Below are 24,761 nucleotides of genomic sequence, written 5' to 3'. Positions count from 1 at the left end.
TGAAAATCTTGTTTCTACTACATGACTTATTAAAAACAAATTATACAAAGTGCTTGAGGCATATAGCTATGTCTTTATGAAGGGTGTTTTTTTGTTTGTTTGTTTATTTTTTAAGAGCTAGAGGTATAGCTCAGCAGAAGAATGTTACCTGGCATGTGCAAGGCCTTAGATTCAATCGCCTATCCTACAAAAAATAAGAGAATGTGTTTTGAACATTCAGATATCGTTGACTTCTTTTGAGTCATTCAGACTTGACCACATTGAGCTTTTCAGTCTTTGCTGCCTTAAGCATGAAGTACGTTTTGTGTTAGGGACAAGTTGCATATTTGGTGTAGCACTTTAACAAAATCCCTCATGGTGGTGTTGATTTATTAGGTAGTTAGGGGCTTCTGCCTCTTTATTCCATGTCCAGTTTCTGGGCTGTGCATAATGGGCTGCGGCTTCTCGTTTGGTGGTGCCGAAGAGCAGTTGACTCTGATCATGCCTTGACTAAGGCTGTGCACTGCAGTTAGGTTGGCACTTTTTGGGGTTGAGGTGTAAAGTGCGGCTTTAAGACAAGTGGAACTTAACATTTTTTTAAAAAAACTTTTATTTATAGGAATTTAGAGATGAGCCATATCTTGAAGAACTTGTGGACGAACCATTTCTAGATTTGGGAAAATCTTTACAGTTCCAACAAAAAGAAAAGGACATCAACTCAGAAGCCTGGGAAATGCATGAATTTCTGAGCCCTCACCTGGAGGGAGGGGGTGAGGAAAGAGAGATGCTTGTTGATGAGGAATATGAACTCTATCAAGATCACCTCCGGGCCATGGAGTTCCACCCAGCACCACACATTCAGGAGGCCACACATGCACCTTCGAGACAGGAGCTCCAGGTTGACACACAGTGGCTGTCTGCCACCCTCTCCGGAGGGGAAGCACCCGAGTGTCCCGATGCAGAGTCCATGAGGAGCGAATATTCCCAGGAGATGCAGCAGTATAGCTACAGCACTGCAGACATGGTATGGCCTTGCTGCACAGCCTCTGTCTCCTCCCCGCTCTGGCCCTCCCTCCCTCACATTACTTCCCCAGATAAAGCAGAAACGAAACAGGCTCTTCACCGTTAGGATGGCTTACAAGATGCACGGCCAGCAGTGTAGCTGTGCGCATGAGGTCATCCCATATCACATCTGTGGTTAACTTCCTGGTTGAGTGTTTTTTCCTATGTTTTGTGTGTGTGTGACATTTTTCTTCTAATTTCTCAGTTCAATAAAGAGTTCTTTTAGTCATTAAGATTTTCTTTTAAATTCCCTTAGGAAAACGGGGCTATGTGTTTCTTATAAAGTATGTTTGTTCGGGTAAACACAGAGTATATTATTGTTTAGATCTTTGCTGTTCACAGCATTCTCTCTGCTTACATGTGATGCATCAGTAGTGAATGCCAGAAAATTATGCTCAGATTTGAGACTCTGCCTATTTCCAACTTGGCAGGAAGCATTACCTTTTCATACATTTATCCTTACTATTAAATTACCAGTAAACTTGATTTAAAATAAAATTATACTTAATTAGTTGCCTGTCGAATTTTTAATGTTTTCTTAAATTAATTAATTAGTTAATTCTGGCTTGAATTAATTTTCAGACAAATGAAAAGATAGTTACTTTGGTTGGTGTTTCTATTTATTTAAGTCTGGTTTTAGTTTTAGTACGTGTATAGATATTTTTCCTGCATGTGTGTATGTACACTGTGTCCATGAATGGTACCTGGAGAGGCTAGAACAGGGTATCAGATCCTCTGGAACAGAGTTACAGATGCTTGTGAGCTGCCATGTGGACTCTGAATCAAACCAGGATCCTCTGCAAGCTGAGCATGTGCTCTTTGCCTGCCCTGGAGGGTATCCTATAAGGTATGCTGGTGCTGTGCTCACACACAGGCCCTACTCCCTGAGCTTAGTCTGATCCCTTTCTCTGTGATGAGTAAAGCAAGTAGAGGTTGGGTCTTCTCCCTTGCCATCCTTGGACATTTCATCTCTTTCACTACTGCAAATTCTGTGGGTTCCTCTGCTGGGCAAGGTGCTATCCAAGTTGTATTGATGAAGCCTCAAGATTCCCCCCAGCAGAAGGTTCTGGGCAGCCTACCAGGGAACAGATGTTTTCAATTTGTAAATGATCTTGGATATGGGAAGTAGTGACACAGAATTGCCTGGTGTACTCCAATGGCAATGGCTTTCACTCTTTGCCAGCCCTTCCCTGCATCCTAAGTGCTCAGTTTCACACTGAATATTCACTTACATAGACTGCTGAACATGTGCACACTTTCTTGCTGTGGCTGCTTTTTCCCATAAAAAAAAGTTTGTATTTATCTAAATAAAAGACAATTTGAAATACTGGTCCAGTTTCCAGTTTGCTACTTAGACTTTAAGGTGAGAGGTGAAATATAAAAATAGATATTCAGAATATTTACTCACTACATCTAGTCAAACATTCATATCTTAAAGTTTTATCAGGCTAATTTTTGCATATATGTGCCTTTAGTTATAATCTCATTCAAATTATTTCAGTGCATATTTAGTGCCCACATCTCTGTTCACAACAATCCCTTTCAGATCATTCAACACTTTCCCAAATACATAATCTGCATTTTTATCCAGCTCGTTTGAGATACAGCAGTTCTTTTATTTGTACTTGTTAGTTTGCTTTTGGCTGCTGTGATGAAACACACTGGCTAAAATCAGCATAGGGCAGGAAAGGTTTGCTTCAGCTTATACTTCCAAGTCACAGTCCATCGTTGAGAGAAGTCGAGGCAGGAACTCAAGCCAGAACTGAAGCAGAAATACTTAACCGCTTGTTGTACTGTTCTTTGTGTCACACTCAGCCAGGCCCACCTGACTAGAGAGCTGAGGGCTTAGATCTTAGACTTGAAGAGAGAGAGTACACTGGGAACGGCACCTGGCATTGAAATCTCAAAGCTCTCCCCCAGCAAGGCCATATGTCCTAACCCTAACTGAGCAGCACTACCAAAAAAGGGGTCAAATATTCAACCAGCTGTGCTGCTGGGACGTCCTCATTGAAACCAGCACAGGGCCTGACTTCCATCCGGTTTGCCTCACTAATTCAGTCATTCTTTCTTATATAGAAAGAGTAACTTAGACCTCCAAATAAAATTCAGCCCAAAGAACTGGTCCATTTTCATGACTAAGCTGTTAAAGCTGTGGATTAAAATAGCCAAACAAGGTGTTCATAGTGTTTACACTTAACCATTTGTGTTTCAAAATCTTGAAGATGTTAAATTTTTCTTCTCACACTGAATTGTATGATTTAATGTTACAGGATATATTGATGAAGATTGTGTCAGCTCAAATACATTCTAAACAACTATCACTTGATTTTCTTCAAATTATTACATCTTTTTACTTGGCATTAATCCCCTTCTTCAGTGATGACCGGGTAGGCTTGGGTCTTTATTTGCTTCTCAGTACTGATGGTCCTCAGGAAACCATAACTTAGTCATGAAACCCATGATCCAGTTTAGGTTGAGTGTTCCTGACTCGAAACACTTAGTTCCAGAAGTGGTATAGATTTTTGGAGGATTCGCATTATGCAATGGAATATGTTAGGAGTGAGAACTAAGTCCCAAACCAGAATTTGTTTGTCTCATATGTACTTGTATATCCTGAAATTTATAGATACTTCACATAAAAATAAAAATACTTTGTACAGTATTTTTAGAGGCCTATATTGTGTTATATGAAGTCACATAATGGAATTTCTTACCTGTGTAATTCTGGTACTTGTAAATTTCTAATTTAGGATTGAACTAAGGTATTAAACGTATACATTATAATCCCTGGGAGGATTTAAAGCTGTATTCATATAGTTATATATATGTATGGGCATGTAGTTCCCAGCACCTATTTAGGGACTGCCCTCAAGAGTGTAGAGGACCATTACTGCTTCTGTCTTTGTAAGGCTATAATTGTGATATACAAATAATACCCAAGAAGTTCAAATGTCTAATCTCCACCACCTACAGATTCTTATTTTAGTTAAAAGGTGAACCATGAAAGTTTCTGGATCTCCACCCCTCCCCAATTGTGTTAATTGTGTTAATGTCTGTACTAGATACTTTCGGGGCATTAAATGCAGTTACACTCTTGTGTGGCCACCATCTCTGTCCATTCCAGGACCCCATTTTCCTACACAGAAACCCTGAGAGACCACTGAACAAGAAATGCCCTCCTTTTGCCCCTTGCCCCTTGCCCCTTGCCTGTCGTTGCCTGGCACTAGAAGACATTCTTCCTTCTGCTTAAGAATTGACTACTTCATAGAAGGGAAGCTGTGAGCATCATTGTTATATGTCTGGCTTATTTTACTTAGCATAAGCTCTTCAAGGTTCATTCATATTGCAGTGTATGTCAGACAGCATAAGCTCTTCAAGGTTCATTCATGTTGCAGTGTATGTCAGACATCCTCATTAAGGCAGAATAATTCACCCTGCATGTCTCAGTGGGAAATCTTTTCTTCTGCCCCTTTCAGGTCAGACCTAGGAGAATATCATTTAAAGTGAGAGAAGACAATTGCAGAGAACAAGAGAAGGTTTCTGTGGGTAGAACAAATAGGTTTGTTTAGGAAACACAAATGAACTTTTAGGGGCCAATCGTGAGATGTGGCAGTGCTTATTTCTTTGGGTGTCACAGGTGCTGTGTCTTCAGGCGTGTAGGCGTGCATGTTAGGCTGACTGTTATTTCTGGGAGTAGGCCCAGCTGGCTAGATGTGGGACAACTTGTTTTCCACAAGCCTTCTTGTCAGCTCCCCCCACCCCCACCCCTCACCTTTGCTTTTTTTTTTTTTTAACAGACAGGGTATTTTTAAAATTAAATTTATTTTTATTGTCTGTGCACCGATGCATGTTTTGCCTGCATGTTTGTCTGATCTTGGAGTTACAGACAGTTGTTAGCTGCCATGTGGGTGCTGGGAACTGAACCCAGTCAGTGTTCTTAACTGCTGAGCTATCTCTCCAGCCCCTACCTTTGCATTTTTTTGAGGCAAGGTTTTACTGTGTAGATCAAGCTGTCCTCAGTCTGGAAATCAACTTGCCTCTGTTGTCCCTGGCTCTCAGGTTCTGAGCTCATAAGCAAGTGCACTGGACAGCTGAAGCTGCTGCTTTCAGTCATGTGAGGAAAGTTCTAACTAAGAAGTGCTTCTTTTTGCATCTTCAAATTATGTGATATCTTTAGGCTAAAGTTGTCTTTGTAACAACTCATAGTTTCAGAGAATGTTCTCACATGTGCCACATTTGACTTTCCACATATGTGTTGGGTACTGAACTCGGGTCCTCTATAAGAGCTGTGAGTGCCTTGAGCTACCAAGCCATGGCCGGGACCAGCAGATGGTTCTTCAGTGACAGGGTCCTGAGAGAGAGGACCACAGGATCAGAAGATAATAACAGAAGGTAGAGAAGATAGAAAGTCTGGAACTTCTCATACAAGCTGGGAGGTCTTGTACAAACTGTATCTTAGGCCAAACTGGCTTATTACTAAGTATGGCACTGTACATACTATTTCTAGGTGAGACATGGGACAGAGAAATCAGTTTGCCATCAAGTCAGTAGGAAGCTAATTAAACAGTGTTGCATAAGGGCAACACAGTGCATCTCAAGAGCGTTATAAATTGAGCACACAGCAATTTTGGGACTGATAACCAGAGCCAAATATGGTAGGTTGATTGGGTTCTTGGGATCTGAAGCCATAGTTCCCCCAAGTCCCTGGCCTCAGACCATTACTAGCTTTGCCAAGTCATATTCTTGGTTTTAGAGAAGGAACTTTCTTCTCTATACATCAGGGCCCCAGGGAAAGCCTCGGCTGATCAGTATAGCCCTCAAAAGAGCCATGTCTCCAGACCTCTACTTTTATTCATGGATAATGTTGCTATAGATATTGGTGCAGAAATACCTGTTCAAGTCTTGTTTTCAGTTCTGTTAGGTTGCCCGCCTAAATCACAATTGGAAATCCCAAAGGATCCTCTTGTTTATTTGAGAATGACAGCATTACTATGGGAATGCACAGGTCACAGTGACCAGTAAGCATTTTCAAGGACTCCAGCGCAGGTTTTTGAGAGAAATTACGATTAGTCTATAGAGTATAAAGTTCCTGGTCTTGAAGTCCTACAGCAGGAGTTGGCTCAGCTTATTAGTGGAAATACTTATTAGGCAAGTATTCTGTGGGAAGTACCCTGTCTGAATTATTGCAGAGCTAACGAATGCTAAACATTGTAAATGAAATCTGCATGCTTGTGGGGCATGTAAAGCATGGGTGTGAATGGAAGTGGCCCTTAGCCATGTGTTGGGAATAGCTGATCATGGTGGGATATATAGAGCCAGGTGCTTGCAATCCCATCATTTGGGAGGTAGAGGCAGGAGGGTCCGGAGTTCAGGATCAGCCTTTACCGCATAGTAAATTTGGCATGATTACTGAGTGAGACCCTGACTTACAAACCAACAGAAAAGAAAGACCTTGAGAAGAACCTTAGGGCAAGCATGGGCCTGAGTTCTTCATCCTCTGGTTGTGACCTCATGTTGATGTCATTGGATGCGTCAGGATTAGTTTTTATAGGAACAGTTGTACCATGAAATGTTCAAAGTGTCCTGATTCTTGGCACCCTTGTTAATGCTGGTTGACCTGAGTTTTTAAAATTTGTGTTTGTAAGTAGCAAGTGTGGCTTACTGTGTGATTTGAGATGGTGTCTTGCCAATAACCCAGTGGGTTAGTTAGTTGTCTTTTTGTTGGGAGAGGAGAGGATAGACACCTAACAGAAAATCTAAAGGAGAGAGGGTTAGTTTGGCTCAGGGTTTTGGAGTGATTTCTACCCGTTTATTGTAGCATAGCCGGGTAGGCATGATGGTGGGAACAGTTCTTGTTGGCAGGGAATGTGTGGGGGAGGCTTATTCAGTGGTAGTGTGAATAGGTAACAGAAAACACAGGCTGGAACCAGAGGTGACTGGAGCCCTCAGAGGCTCCTCCCTAGTGACCAGCTGCTGTCAGCCAAGGTCCTGCCTCCTTAAGGTTTCACAGTCTTCAGACTGTCACCACACACACTTAAAATACCCTGTTGCGACATTTCAGGTTTAAAAAGCACTCTGGCTGGCTATGAGTTCTAGATTCTCTTGCCTTAGACTTCTTTGAGTGTTGGGATGTAGAGCTGAGATTACATAGATGCACCACCACATGTAATTCATTATGACTTTGATTTGAGTTTCGTTAATTAGTGATTAGTAGCGTTTAGCATCTTTTTATGTGCTCATTGATCCAATATGTTCCGTGGAAAACCTACATTGTAACCAGCTGCCCGCTTTTTAAAGGTCTTGTGTTTTTTGTTGGAGGGTTGTTTTTTGTTTGTTTGGCTTCAGAATTCTTTACCAGACTGACAATATATTCATTTTTTTTGTCTATTTATAAAACAAAAACCCAAATTCAATTTTCTGAAGATTTAACTATTCAGATTTGCTTTACTGAGGGTTGGAGAGATAGTTCAGCAGCTAAGACTACTGGTTGCTCTTCTGCAGGACCTGTGTTCATTCTCAGTACCTACCAGGCAGACACCAAGGGACACAGATAAACATGCAGGCCAACACCCAAACACATAAAATAAAATAATTAATAAAATTCAAGTCTGCTTTACTGAAATCCACATTTGAGGTGATTTTTCTTGCTTTCCAATTACTATTAACAGAATTGCCACTGACAGTATGAAATATCCCTATCAACCCAAAATATTGCAAAATGTTTTCCTTTTTTAAGTACTGCCTTCTATTTCCTCCTTTCCCTTCTCTGAGAAGTCCAGTCAGACAGGTAGTCACACTGTGCTTACTGCTCACCCCATGTAATATTTGAGTTGCATGATGCATTGTCGACTCTACTGGGTAGCTGATGTTATGTCCTTCTCTGTGACCATAATTTGTTTTGTTTGGGAAAGCTGACAGGATTTAGCCTAACAGTTCATCAGCATGCCTTCTCTACCACTGAAGTCTGACTGTTACAGTTCTATAGAAAGTGGAAAATTTAAACTTCCTATTTTTATTTTGAAACATCAAAATCTCCAACAATAAAAACCAGTAGTACTCTGCATGGTGGTGCAGTTTTGTAATTCTAGCAGTCAGGAGTTGGAGGCAGGGGGATCACAAATTGAGGCTAACCAGTCTTATAGTGCTGGACTCTGAATGCAAAAAGTAAAACCAAACATTAAAAAAAAAGCTATTCTCTTAAATTAGTTAAATATACTTTTGCAGTGAGCATAAACCTTTAATTCATGCTCATAGAAATTTATGACAATTATGTTGTATATCTATGACTGTGAGCTGCTATAACAAGCATAGCATTTACTGTGGTGGCTTTGTTAACATTAGAAATTCATGTGTTACCCTCTGGAGGCTGAGAGGTCTAAAGCCTGGGTGTCAGGATGCTTGGAAAGGTCTCGATTTAGAATTCCTAAGCGGAAGTTTCTATAAGGGATTATCTAGAAATCTCTCATTTGGCCTTTTCTTTCAGATCACTGATTTCTTTCATAATGTCTTGGCTGTCATGACCTGATCACCTTGCTGGAGGCCTGCCTCCTCACATCTCTATTTGGGAGCTATGGAGGCAGACAAATCCTGTTTCCATCCTTTCATAGCCCTAAAATTAAATTGCATTAAGATAGATCAACAAGAGAAAAGCAAACATATTTACTTCACAGGTTTATATAGCATGGGAGCCCCATAAGGGAGGACCCAAAGAAGCTATCGAGTCAGGTACTCAGATACGGAATTGCCAAGAAATAATAAGTTGTGGGAGTATGACTTAGTGTTAGGGAGAGGCTTAAGGTTTCAGGAAGGAAGTCTTTCACGAAGGGATTTCGATTCTGTCTTCTCATAAGAAACAGCTGGAAGGTCAAAGCGATCCTTCCGTCCCTGCTGTGCTGCAGTTTAAAGTCTGTATTGCAATATATAAATTCTTGAACAGTTTGATTTAATATAAGACTTTAGGAAGGCACAAGTGTTTTAACATTCCAACAGAGGATAACTTAAAAAAGAAAAATGTAAAAGGCATGCTATAAAGGGAAGACAGGAGGAAAGGGCAGTAAGTCATCATCAGTGCTGGTCAACCTGTAAATTCTGTTTGGGCCAATCCACATGACAGGCATCTGCTGTGTGCCTATAATCCAGCTGTTGGAAGGCTGAGAGAGAGAGAGAGAGAGAGAGTTCAAGGCCAGCCTGGGCTGCTCAGTGAGACTCTGTCTGAAAAACAATGAGTATAGCAGCGGGACAGGAGTGCTAGGGAAGCAGGGCAAAGGCTGAGAGACAGCAATGAGGACATTGTGTCAGAACATCTAGGATGCTGTATATCACCACTCGATTGAGGGCCAGGTCTTTTGTCTGCTCTGGAATATGCTCATTTATATCCATTTGTTGATACTTAGGAAACTCTTACTAAGTAAACTTCCAGGTGTCCCTGTCTGGGTTCATGCAGCGCTCGTGACAGCTCATGACAGAGTAACCCCCGGGGTGAGTGTGGTGTGTCCAGCAGCCTGTAGCTCAGTATCGTCTGGTTTGAACAACATAGGGTTTTCATTGCTTCTTATCACGCTGAATTTCTGGTTTTCTTCCTTTTCAGATGAAAGAGACGTTTGGCCTTGATCCCCTGCCACCCCTGCCGTCCTCGGAAGGAAATGGCCAGCACAGCAGATTTGATGACGCGCAACATCTTCATTCGCTGACGAGCAACAGCCTGGACTTAGGTTTGTGGGCCTCGTTTCTAATGCACACACGTTAGATTATTTGCAGTCCTTGTGCTTTGCTGTATATACAGTGTATTATACTGTCACATTTACGTTCATGCTGTTTTTAATTTCTTGAAATTAAGACATAATTGCATCATTTCCCCCCCCCCTTTTTTTTCCGCCTCCAATCCCTTCCATGTCCTCATTATGTTTTTTGATTTTAAAACCGTTTATCTCTTTTGGCTGAGATTTCGACTTTATCTTTCAATTTCTGTGCACTGAGAAGGCTGCATACTCTCTGCCGCATCTGCTTTGCATCACAGCACAGATTGGAAGGGAGGCTACTCCCTTACATCAGCCATGTCTCTACTGATATATGCTAACGTCTCCAATGCTATTAAGTGGGATTGCTAGCTCATGGGATGGGGCTGTTAAATATTGATAAAGAGGTGCACATCTTAAACATTTATGAAGCATTTTCTTCACCATAAACTATAGTTGATTCTAGTACATTAATAACTTAGGTTCCATTAGAGAGTTCTGAAGTATTATCCCTCGCTTTGCCACTCTGGAATAGCCACTTTCATATTCTTTTGAAGGCTCGACTTTAAAAGATTTTTTTAATTGATCCAACAGTGAAATACTGGCTGTTGTTCCACTGTTGAGATTGTGGGTGAGACTGTTCTGTCCTCACCCCAGGACTCAGAGCTGTTCAGGATCTGTGCTGTCTTTCACTGTTAGACTTTGCTTGGGGAGAAGCCCACTGCGATGACATTTCACGTATCAGACACGTAGGGGAGACAGCTTCAGAAAGGGGTGACAGTGTGGTGTGAGGTTATGAGTGTGTTCGGTGGCATCTACAGAATGGAGCAGTCAGAGAGAGCTGTGCAGTGATGATGCTGGTTAGATAAAACCCTGTGATAAGATGAGTGTGTGTACCTTTTCAGACTCATAGCTGGGAGGAAAATAGAGCTTTTATCCTTCTCAACCTATAGGAAGTCTACTTCTGAAAGTTCACCCCATTTCTGTGCTTCTTTGATTGATGAGTAATTACTTGTTCATGGTGTATGACAAGAATGAACAGACCACACTGGCCTGGTCTCTGTTGTTATAGGTGTCTTGACACTGCTTGGAGCCATATTATTCTTCCATTCCTCCCTCCCTCCCTCCCCCTCCCTCCCCCTCCCTCCCTCCCTCCCTCCCTCCCCCTCCCTCCCCCTCCCTCCCCCTCCCTCCTTCCCTCCCTCCCTCCCTCCCTCCCTCCCTCCCTCCCTCCCTCCCTCCCTCCCTCCCAATCCTGTCTAGTTTATTACCATTAGATCAAATCCTTCAACTATATTTCTGCATGACTGTGCATGAAAACAAACTTTCCCCACAGGTTTGGGGTCTTCATTTCAAAGGCTCTATACCTTATTCTTGATTTTTATTACCATATGTTAATTAAATATACTGGGTATATTATATTTTAAAATGGATGTATAATGTATTTTAGTCATTCACCTGCATTGCTGTCCTGTCCCACTCTCATTCCTATTGATCCTCTTCCTCTTTCCAACTGTCCCCTTTCTATTTTCATGATGTATTTTTCCCCAGTGACCCATTGAGATTCATTAGGGTTTCTTACAGAAACATGGGTGGGCCACTATTTATAGGAGCATGGACAACTTGTCGGTGGCTACATTCCTGAAGAAAATGACATTCCTCCCCTATAAATCATTATCTACAGATTCTCAGAGAGGAGTTGGGGGAATACCATTCAACTTTGCAAGGCCCTAAGGTAGTTATTCTTGACAATATTATTTGGGAATTGTTGCTAAAGTTATGTATCTTGGACTTATCCTCGCTCAGGAACCATTCATAAGCACATTCATTAGAGTGTGCTGTGACAGGCGTACCTAGATTGGTGCTCACCATGCTGGCCTAAGAAGATATTGATGTGAGCTGGTACATATCCCAGCAGCCTGTGTACTGAGCTGATCCCATTCTTATTTGCATTTTTCTCTTGAGATCTTTGCTCAGCAAACAGCAGGCCCTATCTGAATACCAGGCTCCTCTGTCCTAAGCTACTGATCTGCCCACAGCTTCTCCAAGGCCCTCTTTCCTCAGCCGTAAAGTCAGATTAGATCTGAGAGTCTTGGAACCCCGTTCAAATCTGTAGCTCACTGTGCACTCCATCTATAACAAACCTTCTTAGATTTATAGGACAAGTATTTATTGATAACCTATGTATAATGAGCTATTCACAATCCTGTGGTTAACCGGAAATAGTGACTTTGGGCTCCAGATGTGACTCAGTAGTAGTAGTAGAACCCATGGTGGTTTCCACACCAACATAAACAGCAACAAAAGGCATACCAACAAATGTTGTTTAACTTACCCTCGTTCTCCATGAAAAGCAAACTTGTCAGTGAGCATGATTCATAATGAAAGATAAGAAGATGAATTCCAAATGGGCATCACAATAATGTATCGATATTCCAAGATGCTAGGAAAGAAACAGCTCTGTTTCCATCTTGCTGCCCACTCCAGAGGGATTTCTCTCCTCTGCGCCCATTTTCGGACCAGTCTCTTACTGTAAGCTGAGTTCCTGAGGGGCGAGGCTTGTCACTGGCTGTTACCACAGTGTGTATAGAAGTAGTATTTGTCAAGTGAGAAGGCAACATGCTGCTTGTCTGTTTCTTCAGTACATCCAATTGTTTCTGTTGCTGAGTTAAGCAACCACCCATTTTTCTCTGCTCAGGCTCTCCCTGCTTTTTCTCTGTACATTCCCTTCTTGCACCTCACCAGCTATAAGGGTTTGGAAAATTTCCCCCATTCCTCTTCTATAAGCATTAACTTCCAGGGGCCTTTTTCACCCTCCCTGTTTTTATAACCTTTGCGCCCATTGCAGCCTTTGTCCAACAACTGTGTAGGGCTCCAGGACATGCTTTGTTTCATGGACTGGCAGGTTCTGGGTGTACATGGAGAACAGCTCTATAAAGTATGTGACGAACACTGTGAGAGGTGAGAAATGGGCATTTGTGTGCTGGCAAAGGGCCAGAGAGGTGGCAGTGGGCAGAGGGCCTGTGCAGCAGGCGAGAGAAGTTGTAACGAACCTGCATGAATTTGTACAGCAGAGCAGCGACTGTGTGGGAAATTGCTTGGCAAGTAGACAGTTCGATGCACTTACAGCCGCTGCCTGGGTCCTTGCTCCACCTCAGCTTTCCCACCCTTTGAGCTGAGGTGCACAGGCAACACCTCGAGCTGCCGGGCACCCAGATATGAAGTCCCAGCAGTTGTCAGTAAAGGTGGCTCAGTTGACAGGAAAGGCACTGCGTGGGATAATTCTGTTTGCCCCATCTCTGCTGTACTGCCACATGATTAACTGTCTCTACAGTCTCCATACTAGATGGAAAGCAATAGAGTGGCCGTTTCCTAGGCAGGTTGTTGAAGGTGAGGTGTGGGTGGTGTTCATAGGAAAAGGTCGTGCAGTCTGTGACTCGGGTTAGTTCTAGTTTTCTGGGGAGTCAAGCCTTTAAACATGATAAAGACACAGATTCAAGGAAGGCATTGGTGTAAAGTGCCTCATGTTCTCACAAACATGAGGACAGACTGGCTGAGAGTGTATATTGGGTCCTAGATGTACTCTAGTGATGAATACACTAATGGTAAGTAGTGTGGGTGCAGGCCTCTTGGTGGGCCACAGCCTCCTCAGCCTGCCTTGTTATTCTTTTATTGAGCAAACAAGAGGAGAACACAGGTGGCATTCTGAACTGTCTTACGCATTTTAGGAAAATGGAGGAGTATTGTGGATGCTTTTACTCTTTTGTTTTTTGAGGGACCTACCACCCAGCTCCCAGATAAATTCACGGATGCTTATTCTTAGTTATGAATGCCCAGCCTTAGCTTGGCTTGTTTTTTGTCAGCTTTACTTGTTATCCCACTTACCTTTTCCCTCTCAACTGTTATCTTTCTTATTTCTGTATCTTACTTTCCTTCTTACTCCGTGGGTGGCTGGGTGGCTGGCCCCTGATGTCCTCCTCTCCTGGATCTCTTGTGCCTCTCTTCCTCCTTCTAGTTATACTCTGCCTGCCAGCCCCGCCTCTCCTTGTTCCTGCCTTGCTATTAGCCGTTTAGCTCTTTATGAGGACCATCAGGTGATTTAGACAGGTAAAGAATCCCAGCTTCACAGAGTTAAACAAAAGTCACACACCTTAAAATAATATTCCCCAACAGAGGGGAGGTCCCTATGTTGGATTGCAGAGCAGACATGAAAAGCAGTCCTGATTCTGGAATTAATGTCTCCATTAAATACAAGAAACCCAGGAGGCTGAGGAAATCGGGACTGGCATAGCCTACCGGAAGACTAGGGTGTGACATAGAGAAAAATGGGAAAATATTTGGACCCTGGCCCTAACAGCCTAGTTCACAATGTGAGATAGGGTTGACATTGGTTTCCTGTTGTCTCTTTAAGGTTCTGCTGCACAGTGAGGATATTAGGGCCCGCAAGGCAGAGCTAGGCAGGCAGGCCAGGCAGGCGGGCAACAGGTCAAGTGTGGCTACAGGGGGAGTTTCAGTTGCAGGCTTTTTTCAGTTGCATTTTGGTTTCAAAGGTCGCCTCCTTCTGGCTCCCATCTTTCTATTTGACATGTTGCTGAGCAGCGGTGCTTTTAGTTTGGGTGACAAATCAAAATGCTTGTTGAGTTCCATCCTTTTCAAATCAAGCTGCGTCTTCATGCCGTCTCCTTGAACCGTGTCCCCACCACTCTCCTGGTTCCTGGCTGCGTGTCCGAAATCACCATGTCTTTCTGTACCACGGATTGCTTGCTTTTCTTTCTAGAAGGTAAGGCTTCTGAGCATCAGTCCAGGTGCTCTTTCATCTCTCGCCACTGGAATGCTAGCTCTGTGTGCAGGAGGAGCTTGGCTAGCTTGTGCACTTCATTCTCATCAGTTTCTGGCAGGTAGTGGATGCTCCACATGTGAAGGAACATTTGAAAGCCACAACCGGCCTGTAAGGGCTCAACCACTTATAACTCCTCCTCACATTTTCTACAATGGTGAATAAAACACATCAAGTCTTTTTAAAAGGTATACCGTCTTGCTTAACTTCCAAAGAAATCTCTGAGAAAGCAAGTGTACAAATAACTTTAACCGATTCTTTTTCACATTTATTTGTGTGTGTACCCACTCATGCTTGTTCATGAGGAGCCACAGGCGGTACTTTCTGTCATGTCATGCAGCTTCCAGGGATTGCACACAGGTTTCCAGACTTGGTGACAAGCAACATCCCACTAAGCCATGGCCCTTAATAATAATCTTGATGAAAATCTGTATCATGTTCCATATTGCCTCGATATATACTGCATTATTTATTGGTATGCAACTAGCATTCCATCTCCTTACGTATTTGTGAGCTTTCAGCTAACCCCTCATAATTTATAGTCTTTCACATTTTCTTCAAGAATACAAATTTCAGAGAAGATGTCATGGGGGACACTGTTTCAATTTATGGCTCATAGGCCGGTGAGGCTGTGGCCCTGCTGGTCGTAAGGAAAGCTCCCGGCACGCAAGTCAGGCTCCTCCCTGGATAGCAAAGTTCCCCACAGCTGGACCTTGCTAGGTTTCCCATCGCCTGTTGACTCTGCACAGAACTGTTCATAGTCAGCTCTTCAACCATGCTGCTTTTCAGTCTGTAATTACTCTGCTTTCTGGAAAGTAGCCCAGGTGGCCTCAAACTATGGAGCAGAGAATTACCGTGAACTCCTGATCCTCCTGCCTCCCTTCCTGAGTGCTGGGGTTATTGGTATGCACCCTACAGCTGGTTCATGTGGTGCTAGGGATGAAAGCCAGGGCTTGATGCTTGCCAGGCAGCCGTTCTACCAACTGAGCTGTGTCCCAAGCCCTATACGAGTCTGCCTCCGGTTGGAGTCTGAAGCTGTTACTCTTTTTCTTACTAATGTGCCTCAAGGTTATGAGTCCTTCTAAATAGAAACCAACGTTATGGATAAGAGGCTGGGGCTTGGGAAATGGTTCCCAGGTAAAGTGCTGTGCTAGTATGCGGATCAAGGTTATGATCCTCAGAACCTAGCAAAAGCCAGGTTGGTGTGACAGCACCTTTGATTCCAGAGCTTAGGAAACACAGACAGTGAGGCCTCAGAAGCTGTGCAGCCAAACTGACTGTAACAGTGAGCACTAGGTTCAGAAAGAAGACCCAGCCTGTGTAAGGAAGGTGGAGAGTGATCAAGACAAACACCGCATCAACCCCAGGCCTCCACAGACGAACCCACAGTGCATCCATACATGTGAACATGCACATATGCATGCACACATACAAATACTTGTGCAAAACAAGCAATGTAGATGATAATAAAGGAGGGACACATGCACACGCAGTTATGGTTAACTGGGTGAAAGCACTTGCCATTTAATTCTGAAAACCTGAGTTTAAGCCAAAGCTTGGCAGACGCATTGACATGCCTTTGCAATCCCAGTATTCCTATACTGAGGTGGAAGGCAGAGAGAGGAGAATTGCCTGGAAGCTCATGCAGCTACAGGAACATAAAGACCTTCCATAAGATGGAGTAGAGAACCCACTCTTGAAAGTTGTCCGCTGACTGCCAGATGTACCCCATACACACACACACACACACACACACACACACACACACACACACACACACACACACACACACACCCCTTAAAATTTAATTAAGGTAAGATATATGGATAAGTGGTTAAAATATGGATAAGTGGTTAAAAGTGCTTACTGCTCTTACAGAGGACCAGCACCCACCACAAATGGGTCACTTACAACCCCCTATAACTCTAGCTCCAGAAATTCTGATGCCATCTTCTAGCCTCTGTGGGGCATTCATATTCATCCACATACATATAACTTTTTTAAAAGAGTCTTTCGTGGCACATACCTTTAATCCCAGCACTTGGGAGGTGAGGCAAATAGTTCTTTGTGAATCTGAGGGGGATAAAAAGAATAAGAATTCACATAAGGGGCTGGGGAGATGACTCACTAGGAGACAAAGCCTGCTTTGCAAGCACAAGAGCCTGAGTTAAAATATCCAACATCTATATAAAATGCTGGGCATGAAGTAGTGAGCTTCTGGTTCTGTGGGAGCCCCTGTCACAGGACAGTAAGGCTGGAAGAGGTAGAGGCAGCCAGCCGATGTCTTGTTTTGCCTTCCCAAGTATGCCCCATGCACACATCGGTGTGCGCTCATGTATACCCGCCCACATAAGTGAATTAAAATAGCAGTAGGAACTTGACCTAAAAAAGATAAACATTTAAATTATGGCAATTTGTATACTTTAGTGGCCAGGTATACAAAATTGGGCCAGCGGGACGGCTCGGCAGTAAAGGTACTTGCTACAAAGTTCGATGACGTAAGAAAATGGAGTGCTAAAGGTTGTCTTCTGACCCACACATGCACTGTGGCAGGTGTGCACCCCCCTCTTGCACATACATATACAAAATAACAATTAGCAGTTCCTTAACCTGAATTTTGTCTTTCAAAATATAGTTGATAATGCCTTTTCTTTCTTGCAGTTATCTCCAAATTCCAACAAGTCAACAGATACAAAAGAATTCTTGAATTTCTAAACTAAGCCTTTCCAGTTGTAAGAGTTCTTACTTAGTTGTTATTCCACGGGAGTCATCTCGTTTAAATGAATAAATACTAGGGTACCCATGACCAGAATGACCGGGGGTGAGAAAGGAAGACCTTGCAGCATGATTAGAAAACATAAGGGAGTTCTTTTGATAACACAATGGTATTGATGGAAGTGAGGACACCCTGGAAAGGCAGCCTTCCTCTGGGCAGCCCATCCCCTTCAGTGGTGCCGCCTGGCACTAAGGCTTTCACATGTGTGCTTTAATGTCAGCCATGTCCTAGCTGGAGAGTCACGCCTACAGTGGGCATCATTAACAACATGTTGAATCACTGTGTGTTGATTTCCTGTCATCTGGATTCTGCAGGCATGATGATGCCCAGTGATACCCAAGGTCCTGGCATGCTCGTCGATCTTCCAGCTGTTGCCCAAAGAAGAGAGCAAGAAGATTTGCCTTTGTACCGACTCCCCAGCGCCCGGGTTGTCTCCAAGCCTTCATCACACATGGGAATGGTGTCCTCAAGATACGCGAATGCTGCATGGTATGGTGTCCTTCCTCTACAGGTTCATTTTTTTTCTTTAAAGAAAAACTTACTTTATCCAGTGTAGTGTGTTTGCTATTTATTATCATTAAGTTGTCATATAAAGTAATATGTTTCATTATGTCATTTTCTTACATATGTCACCTTGTCCTTTATTCTCATTTCCCACCCTGCAGACCCTCCCCTGTATTCCCTGACCCCTATAATTGGTTCCTGGTTTGGCTTTTGTTTCTAAAAAAATATGAAATTTTAACGTAACATTTAGAAAATACAGAAGGATATTATGACTATTATGTCTGTATTAGACAATTGCTATTAAAAGTTCACATAGTTCTTGAAATTAGGCCACAAATAAAATTTTGTATTTTTACTCGCAAAATGGATTGCATACAGTGTTTGCATAGAGAATGAGATGTTAGAGTTTCTGTTAACAGAATAGGGATGTGTAAACTTAAGCATCAGAGAATCTGTAGGGAGTAGTGACTAATAGCAGTTTATAAGACTCATGGTTCTATATAAGACTCGTGTTTCTAGAGTAGGAAGCTAGATAATGGGACATTAATTCTTTGACAAGATATAGGCCTACACACAGCTTAACAGGAAAGTTATCAGGTTATTTGTGGACGCTGAGGATTGAAATATCTCTAAATCCACAAAGTGAATGGAATCCTTTGGATATTTCAATCTGGGATTAATGTGAACTCTGACATGTCTTTGAGAACATGGTCAAGTATGGATGAAGGACCATCCAGGGAAACTCAAGCAGTGAGAAGAATGTGAGCTCCACAGGATGCTCTAGGCCTGGCTGGAAAGAGGAAGGAGAGGTAGGGGAGGGAAGAAAAGGTAAAGAAGTTGATAAATTACAAACCAGGAGCTACAGAGTGGCCAAAGACAAGGCCAAGAGAAACATTTTCATGGGGCTCCTTAAGCACAGAGCAGCCTTGTTTGCCTGTGTTTTTGTGTTAGGTGCAAATTAAACAATGAGTTGAGAATGTTACAGAAAGGTCAGAAGTTGAACATGGCAGGAACACTTGAGACTCTTGGCCATGCAAAGAGGCTAGTAAATGTTTATTGTGCAGATAATTCATGGCAAGGAGGACACATGCATGCACGAGCGTGCACACAGCACACACCTCTCACACTTACTTATATTTTATTATATATGATGATATCATGTACATATAAATATGTAAATGCAGGTGCGGGGCAGCATGTAGAGGGAGGCATAGGAATAAGTCATCACTAGTTTCTTTTCCTAGAGGCATACCTCATAGTGGAAGGATTGAGAACATACTTTATGTGGTCTAATCACTTGTTGGTGAAGCACCTTTGGTTGTTTTAAGTTTGTCTTGTACTTAGTGTTGCTAGTTGAATCTGATATATGTAGAGTGTTTTCTCTAATCTGTAATTGTTAACTGAAGAAATGGAAGAGATCTAAACACAGGTCAAGGCCATTTCTTTTGCCCAGAGAGGAGTGGGCATGGGTGTGTATTGTTTAATTTTCCCAGCCTCACCCAGGGAAGATGCACTCTGCTACCATGGCCTTTCCTCCTTAAATGAGCACGGAGGCAGAGGCAGGCATGGACCTTTAAGCTCCAGCTACCCTTTGTCTCAGGAGATCAGACTCATATTTTAATGCTGGTTTTGGTTTGCCGTCAGAGACTGAGAAAGTTTACATTTCAGAGTTCAGAGGAGTTCCTGTGAACTGTATTTGCTCTTTTCCCAATCACAAAAGGCAAGGAAGGCATGAGGCCCACAGGTAACTATATACTCCACTGGGGAGCCTTCCTGAGTAAGCACAGGTTCTTCAGAAAGGTGGTCTTGATACTAAATGGCATTTAGAGTTTCTTCCTCTGTAGAGGTTGTCTGTACTCACATGTGCCTAAGCTGTGAGTTCTGTACACTTCGCTTTCACATTAGTGCAGCTTGTTACCTTTGGGAGTGGGACTCATGTCAAAGGGTTGTATACACATCAAATGTGGAGATGTCTTAAGCCAGGACTTCCCTGGGGCCAGGGATACTGCAGAGGGAACCCCGGTAGACTTACCCTAATTCTCCCCATTTTTCTGAGGTCACGTGAGAGCTCACCTTCAGAACAAACTGGGTTTTAGCCTTTCTGCCATTACCTGATACTTGAAGACATAAAGGTATCCACAGTGTGTGGATGGGGGAGATGGTCAGACTCATAGGGGTCCACACTACCATAGATACTGTTCATGTCTTCCTTCTCTTGCTTATGCTTACGTGAGGTTGAGAGAGTTTCCCTCCTGCCTTTGTTTTCTCATGGTAAAGTAGGTAGTTCTACAGGTTAAATAAAAATGTATATAAAGATGTATTGTATAATCCAGTCTGTCAGTAAAGCTGGAGAAAATACATAGAACAGGTTGTTGCAGTGCCTTGTCCATGTGGATGTTTAATTCAAAGGAGGCGGTGATGGAAATGGCAATATATTGATTGTTTCATGACATCAGGAGCCTTGATGTATTTTTAATAAAATATTCGATTGTAGCATTTTGTTGTTGCTGTTGCTGTTTCCATTTTAAAATTATGGTAGGATCAAATCACAGTAAATTAAGCAAGGTTTCAGAGCCTGGAGATTAACTTGAGGTGAAAGACCTGTATTTAGAATTTCAAAGGAAAATGAACCAATGCTGATGAGAATCTGAAGGAAGGTAACCTTACTCACTGCCGGCAGGAGGGTGAACTAGTTCAGCCACTTTGGAGATCAGGGTGGCAACTTCTTAAAAAAATGTACCACATGATCTCCACCACTGTACCAGTCTTGGGTGTTTGCACAGCGGACTCAAAGCCAGCACACTTTGAGACACTTGTACCCATGTCTACTGCTGCACTGCTCCTAGTAGCTAAGTTGTGGAGTCAGCCTTGGTACCCAGCAGCAGAGAAATGGATGGGGAAAATGTGGTGAATACATACAACAGAACTCTTACTGGCCGTAAAGAATAGTGAAGTTGTGTCATTGGCAGGAAATTTGATGCAGCTAGAGTTATTAAGTGAATCAGGAACAACCAGAAAGACAATTAATGTATATTTTCTCTCTTGTATGTTTCCTGGATTTTATATTGATACATCAAATTACAAGTCTATATATCACTTGAAAGTAGAAGTCCAATTATGTAGAGAAACAAGTGGGACTAACCATAGTGGGTAAGAAAGGGTAAGGTAGGGAAGAGAAGCATAAAGGGAATATGCTCAATTTATAATATACACTTGCATGAAGATATCAGCAGAAAATATAATTCCTTGCACATCAAATACATGTAATGAAACTTTTTTAAAATCGGAAATGCATTGACAAGTTGGCCCAACAGGTGAAAGGTACCTGCCAATCTAAGGACCTGAGTTCAATACTATGACCCACCTGATGGAGGTAGAGACTCAGCTTCCACAACTTGTCCCCTGACCCTCACACACATTGTGGCACACATACATTCATCTGGACTGCCCCTTCAACAAGTGGCCCTAGGGAACTAGGTATCTACAAGTAACAGAAAGAAATGCAATCCCCATTTCACCCCACACCAAAATCTATCAATGTATCAAAAACCGTGATGTAGAGCTAGAAAGTCTAAAGCTACTCGGTGAAAACATTCATAGAACTCTTCCAGCTGTATGCATACAGAAGGGCTTTATGAAAAGGGCTCCAATGGCAAAGGTGAAACCCTAAGAATTCGCAAATAATACTGCACAGAAAAGGAAGAGGCAGCAACCAGTTGGGAGGGCAGCTTTGCCAACTCTTTGTCCTACAGGAATCTCGAGTCTATAAAGAACTCCAAAAATTCTAATAGATGGAATATATATTTCTCAATGGAAGAAATAGGCTATTCAATAAGCACTTGAAAATACATTCTTCAATATTCTTCACCATGAGGAAATTTCAAAGTAAAATTACATTGAGAGTCTGTCTCATCCAGTCAGCACATCTGTCATGAAGAAAAATACCAAAATTCTGGTGAGGATGTGGGAAAAAAGGAACCCTTGTACTCTGTGGTGGGAATTTAACCTGGTCCAGCAACTGTGGAAGTCAGCATGGAGGTTCCAGCCAAAACAAAATCAGAACTACAGTATGTTGCAGCTAGTGTAATGTCGTATGTCCTGAGAACATCCATGTTCATTGCTGTACTATTCCTGGCAGCTAAGTTCCAGAGCTAGCCTAAGTGTCCAACACGAGCAGAACTGGTATGTGGAATGCGACACTAACGCCCAGGCATTTTGTTCAGCCGTGAAGAACAAAGTTATGACATTTGCAGGAAAATAGATGCACTAGAGAGTTTGTGCAAAGTGAAATTAGCTGGACTCAAAAGATGAGTATTGCACGTTTTCTCTCTCACATGGAGCTCGGGTTTAGATTGATGTGTTTGTCTACATTTCATTGTGTGCAACACACACACACACACACACACACACACACACACACACACACACACACAGATATCAAACAATGAGAATGACTGTGGAGGGAGGTAGAGATTCAAAGTGATGGGAAGGGACCCAGAACAGGTTAAAAGTGTAAGTGAGGTGAAAACTGCTCGAGGAGCTGTTTGTGTGTGTGTAAGATCACTAAGACGGTGACGAGAGAGGGTGGCAGGGAGGTACGTAAGAACAAAGTATACTGACGTGTGTGACAGTATCACTATGAAATCCACTACTGTGTATGGTAACTTGAAAATATTAATGAAAACAATTAGAAGAAATTAAAATTTCCTCAATGTTTTAAATATATTTGTGCAAAATTACACCTCAGTATGTACAATAAAAGTATTTGATTTACTCTGTTGGCTTCTAATTCTGAAGGAATGGTATATACAGTCATGGTAAAGTGACTTATTTTTTCAGTTGCACACAGCCTTCTGGAATTCTGAAACTTACTATTCGGTATGCAAACCTTCACGAGTTTCAGACTTTGTTTTCTATGAAATAATCTGATTATAGTATGTGTATGCCAACTCCTTGAAGAATGATGGTAGGCAGTGACAATGTAGTGAGCCTTTTCCAATAGGAGAATCCCTGTGTTACATCCCTATCAAAGAAAACCATTTTTTTAAAATGTGCTAGACATTGTCTTGCCTCCTCCCCACTGTGATGTGGAAACTAATGTGACGATATGAGAACTAATAGTGTCATAGTCAGCCTCACTTGTCAACTTGAGTCACCAAAGAAGAGGGAAACACGGCTGAATGACCCTGGCCTGTGGACATTCGTGTGGGGCATTTTCTTGATTGACAATTGTTATAGAAGGGCTCAGCCCTTTGGCTGTATAAGACAAGTAGAGGATCCTGAGCTCTGAAGCACTAGCATCATTTTCTGTGGTCTCTGCTTGAGTTCCTGTCTTTGCTTCCCTAGATGATGGGACGATAAGCTGTAAAGTAAAAAAGCACCCTTCTCCCCAGATACCTTTTGGGTGTGATGGGGGATGTAACTCCTATAAAGACATAAAGACAGTGTAAATGAGCCATGGAAACCATCTACACTGTCACCATAAGAATTACATCCCTTAACTAAAAGAAACTAAAATCAAAGCAAACTTTCACAAATACCAAGGATTTCTTTTTTTTCCCTAAAACTAAGGATTTTTTAAGACTGCTTGTTCTGGTTTGTTTCTAGTCCGCTTGCTGTTGCTGTGGTAAACACCGTGACCAACAGCAATCAAATCACTGCACTAACTAGTTACTCTACAATTCTTCTTATCCAGGTCAGCAAATGGACCGCACCTGAGAGGTAAAAATAAAGTAGTGGGTCTGTCGATTGAGCTGGTCTGTCAGTACAAGGTTTCAGAAACATGTTTTAGGCCGGGCATAGTCATTCACACCTGTAGTATTTGTACTTGGAGGCTGAGCAGGAGGATTGGTGTGTCTTTGATGCCATCCTGGGTTACAGAGTGAGACTCTATAGGATAACAGAAAGATGTTACATATTGATGACAATGCACGAATTAAAGGGAATCTTTTGAAAGAAGAGCCTCATGTATTACCAGGTTTTCCTCTTTCTGTGGTGTAACTATGTGGAGGGGTTGCTGTGTTGACTATTAAAGCAGTGAATGTTTGCTTTGTCCATTCATTGATGAGAATACTTGAAGAGGCTAAAAATTAATGACTTGTGTATAGATCATGCAATTTTGAAGCTTCGAAGAACTTTTAAGAATAAGAATGTGTCTTATAAGTGTTGTGTTTCCCCTTGCAGTGAGTTACCCGAGAGAGAGGAAGGTGAAGGGGAAGAAACGCCAAACTTCAGCCACTGGGGTCCACCAAGAATGTGAGTGCGTGCCGTTACTGTCATTAGTGCAAGCATATCCTTGTTCTTTCCTTCATCTTATTTAGTCTGCTGCATAGTCTTGTGTCAGCTTGATGCAAGCTTGCATCATCTGAAAGGAGGGAACCTCAACTGATCTCTATAAGATCCAACTGTAGGGCATTTTCTTAATTGAAAAATTGATGGGGGAGGGCTCAACCCATTGTGGGTGGGGCTATCCCTGGACTTGGTGGTCCTGAATTCTGTAAGAAAGCAGGCTGAGCAAACTCGGAGGAGCAAGTCAGTAAGCAGCATCTCTCCAGGGCCTCTGCATCAGCTCCTGCCTCAAGGTTCCTGCCTCTTTGGGGTTCTGGTCCTGACTTCCTTTAGGCATGAACAGCGATATGGAAGTTTAAGCCAAATAAACCTTTTTTAGTCATGGTGTTTAATCACAGCAATAGAAACCCTGACTAAGACACTTAGTCACACAGTAATTGAGACTTGAAATAAGTAATATACTTTGTGCTGATTCCCCTTTTCTCCTGTCCAAAGACTGTTAGCCAGTGTCGACAAACTCTTTGATGCTGCTGTCTCAGAGAAAGCAACTTACAAATGTCCCTCTGAGAGTAGCCACTGA

The 24,761-nt window shown here is 42.5% G+C and overlaps 1 protein-coding gene across 3 annotated transcripts in view; it reads left to right on the top strand.

Moving 5' to 3' along the window:
• The window catches only part of Patj (PATJ crumbs cell polarity complex component), a 309,593-nt gene that overhangs the window by 94,962 nt on the left and 189,870 nt on the right, over nt 1-24,761 (top strand). For all 3 annotated transcript variants that reach the window (XM_040757130.1, XM_040757131.1, XM_040757129.1), the window contains exons 20-23: nt 599-1,003; nt 9,629-9,752; nt 17,704-17,878; nt 24,077-24,148. In XM_040757130.1, the coding sequence (XP_040613064.1) occupies nt 599-1,003; nt 9,629-9,752; nt 17,704-17,878; nt 24,077-24,148 (776 nt within the window). The remainder of the gene's footprint in view (nt 1-598; nt 1,004-9,628; nt 9,753-17,703; nt 17,879-24,076; nt 24,149-24,761) is intronic.

The sequence above is a fragment of the Mesocricetus auratus genome, unplaced genomic scaffold (assembly GCF_017639785.1).
Source record: "Mesocricetus auratus isolate SY011 unplaced genomic scaffold, BCM_Maur_2.0 Super-Scaffold_100014, whole genome shotgun sequence".
Taxonomy (NCBI): domain Eukaryota; kingdom Metazoa; phylum Chordata; class Mammalia; order Rodentia; family Cricetidae; genus Mesocricetus; species Mesocricetus auratus.
Note: the sequence above shows the minus strand (reverse complement) of the source record. Positions and strands in the feature narration are given on the sequence as shown.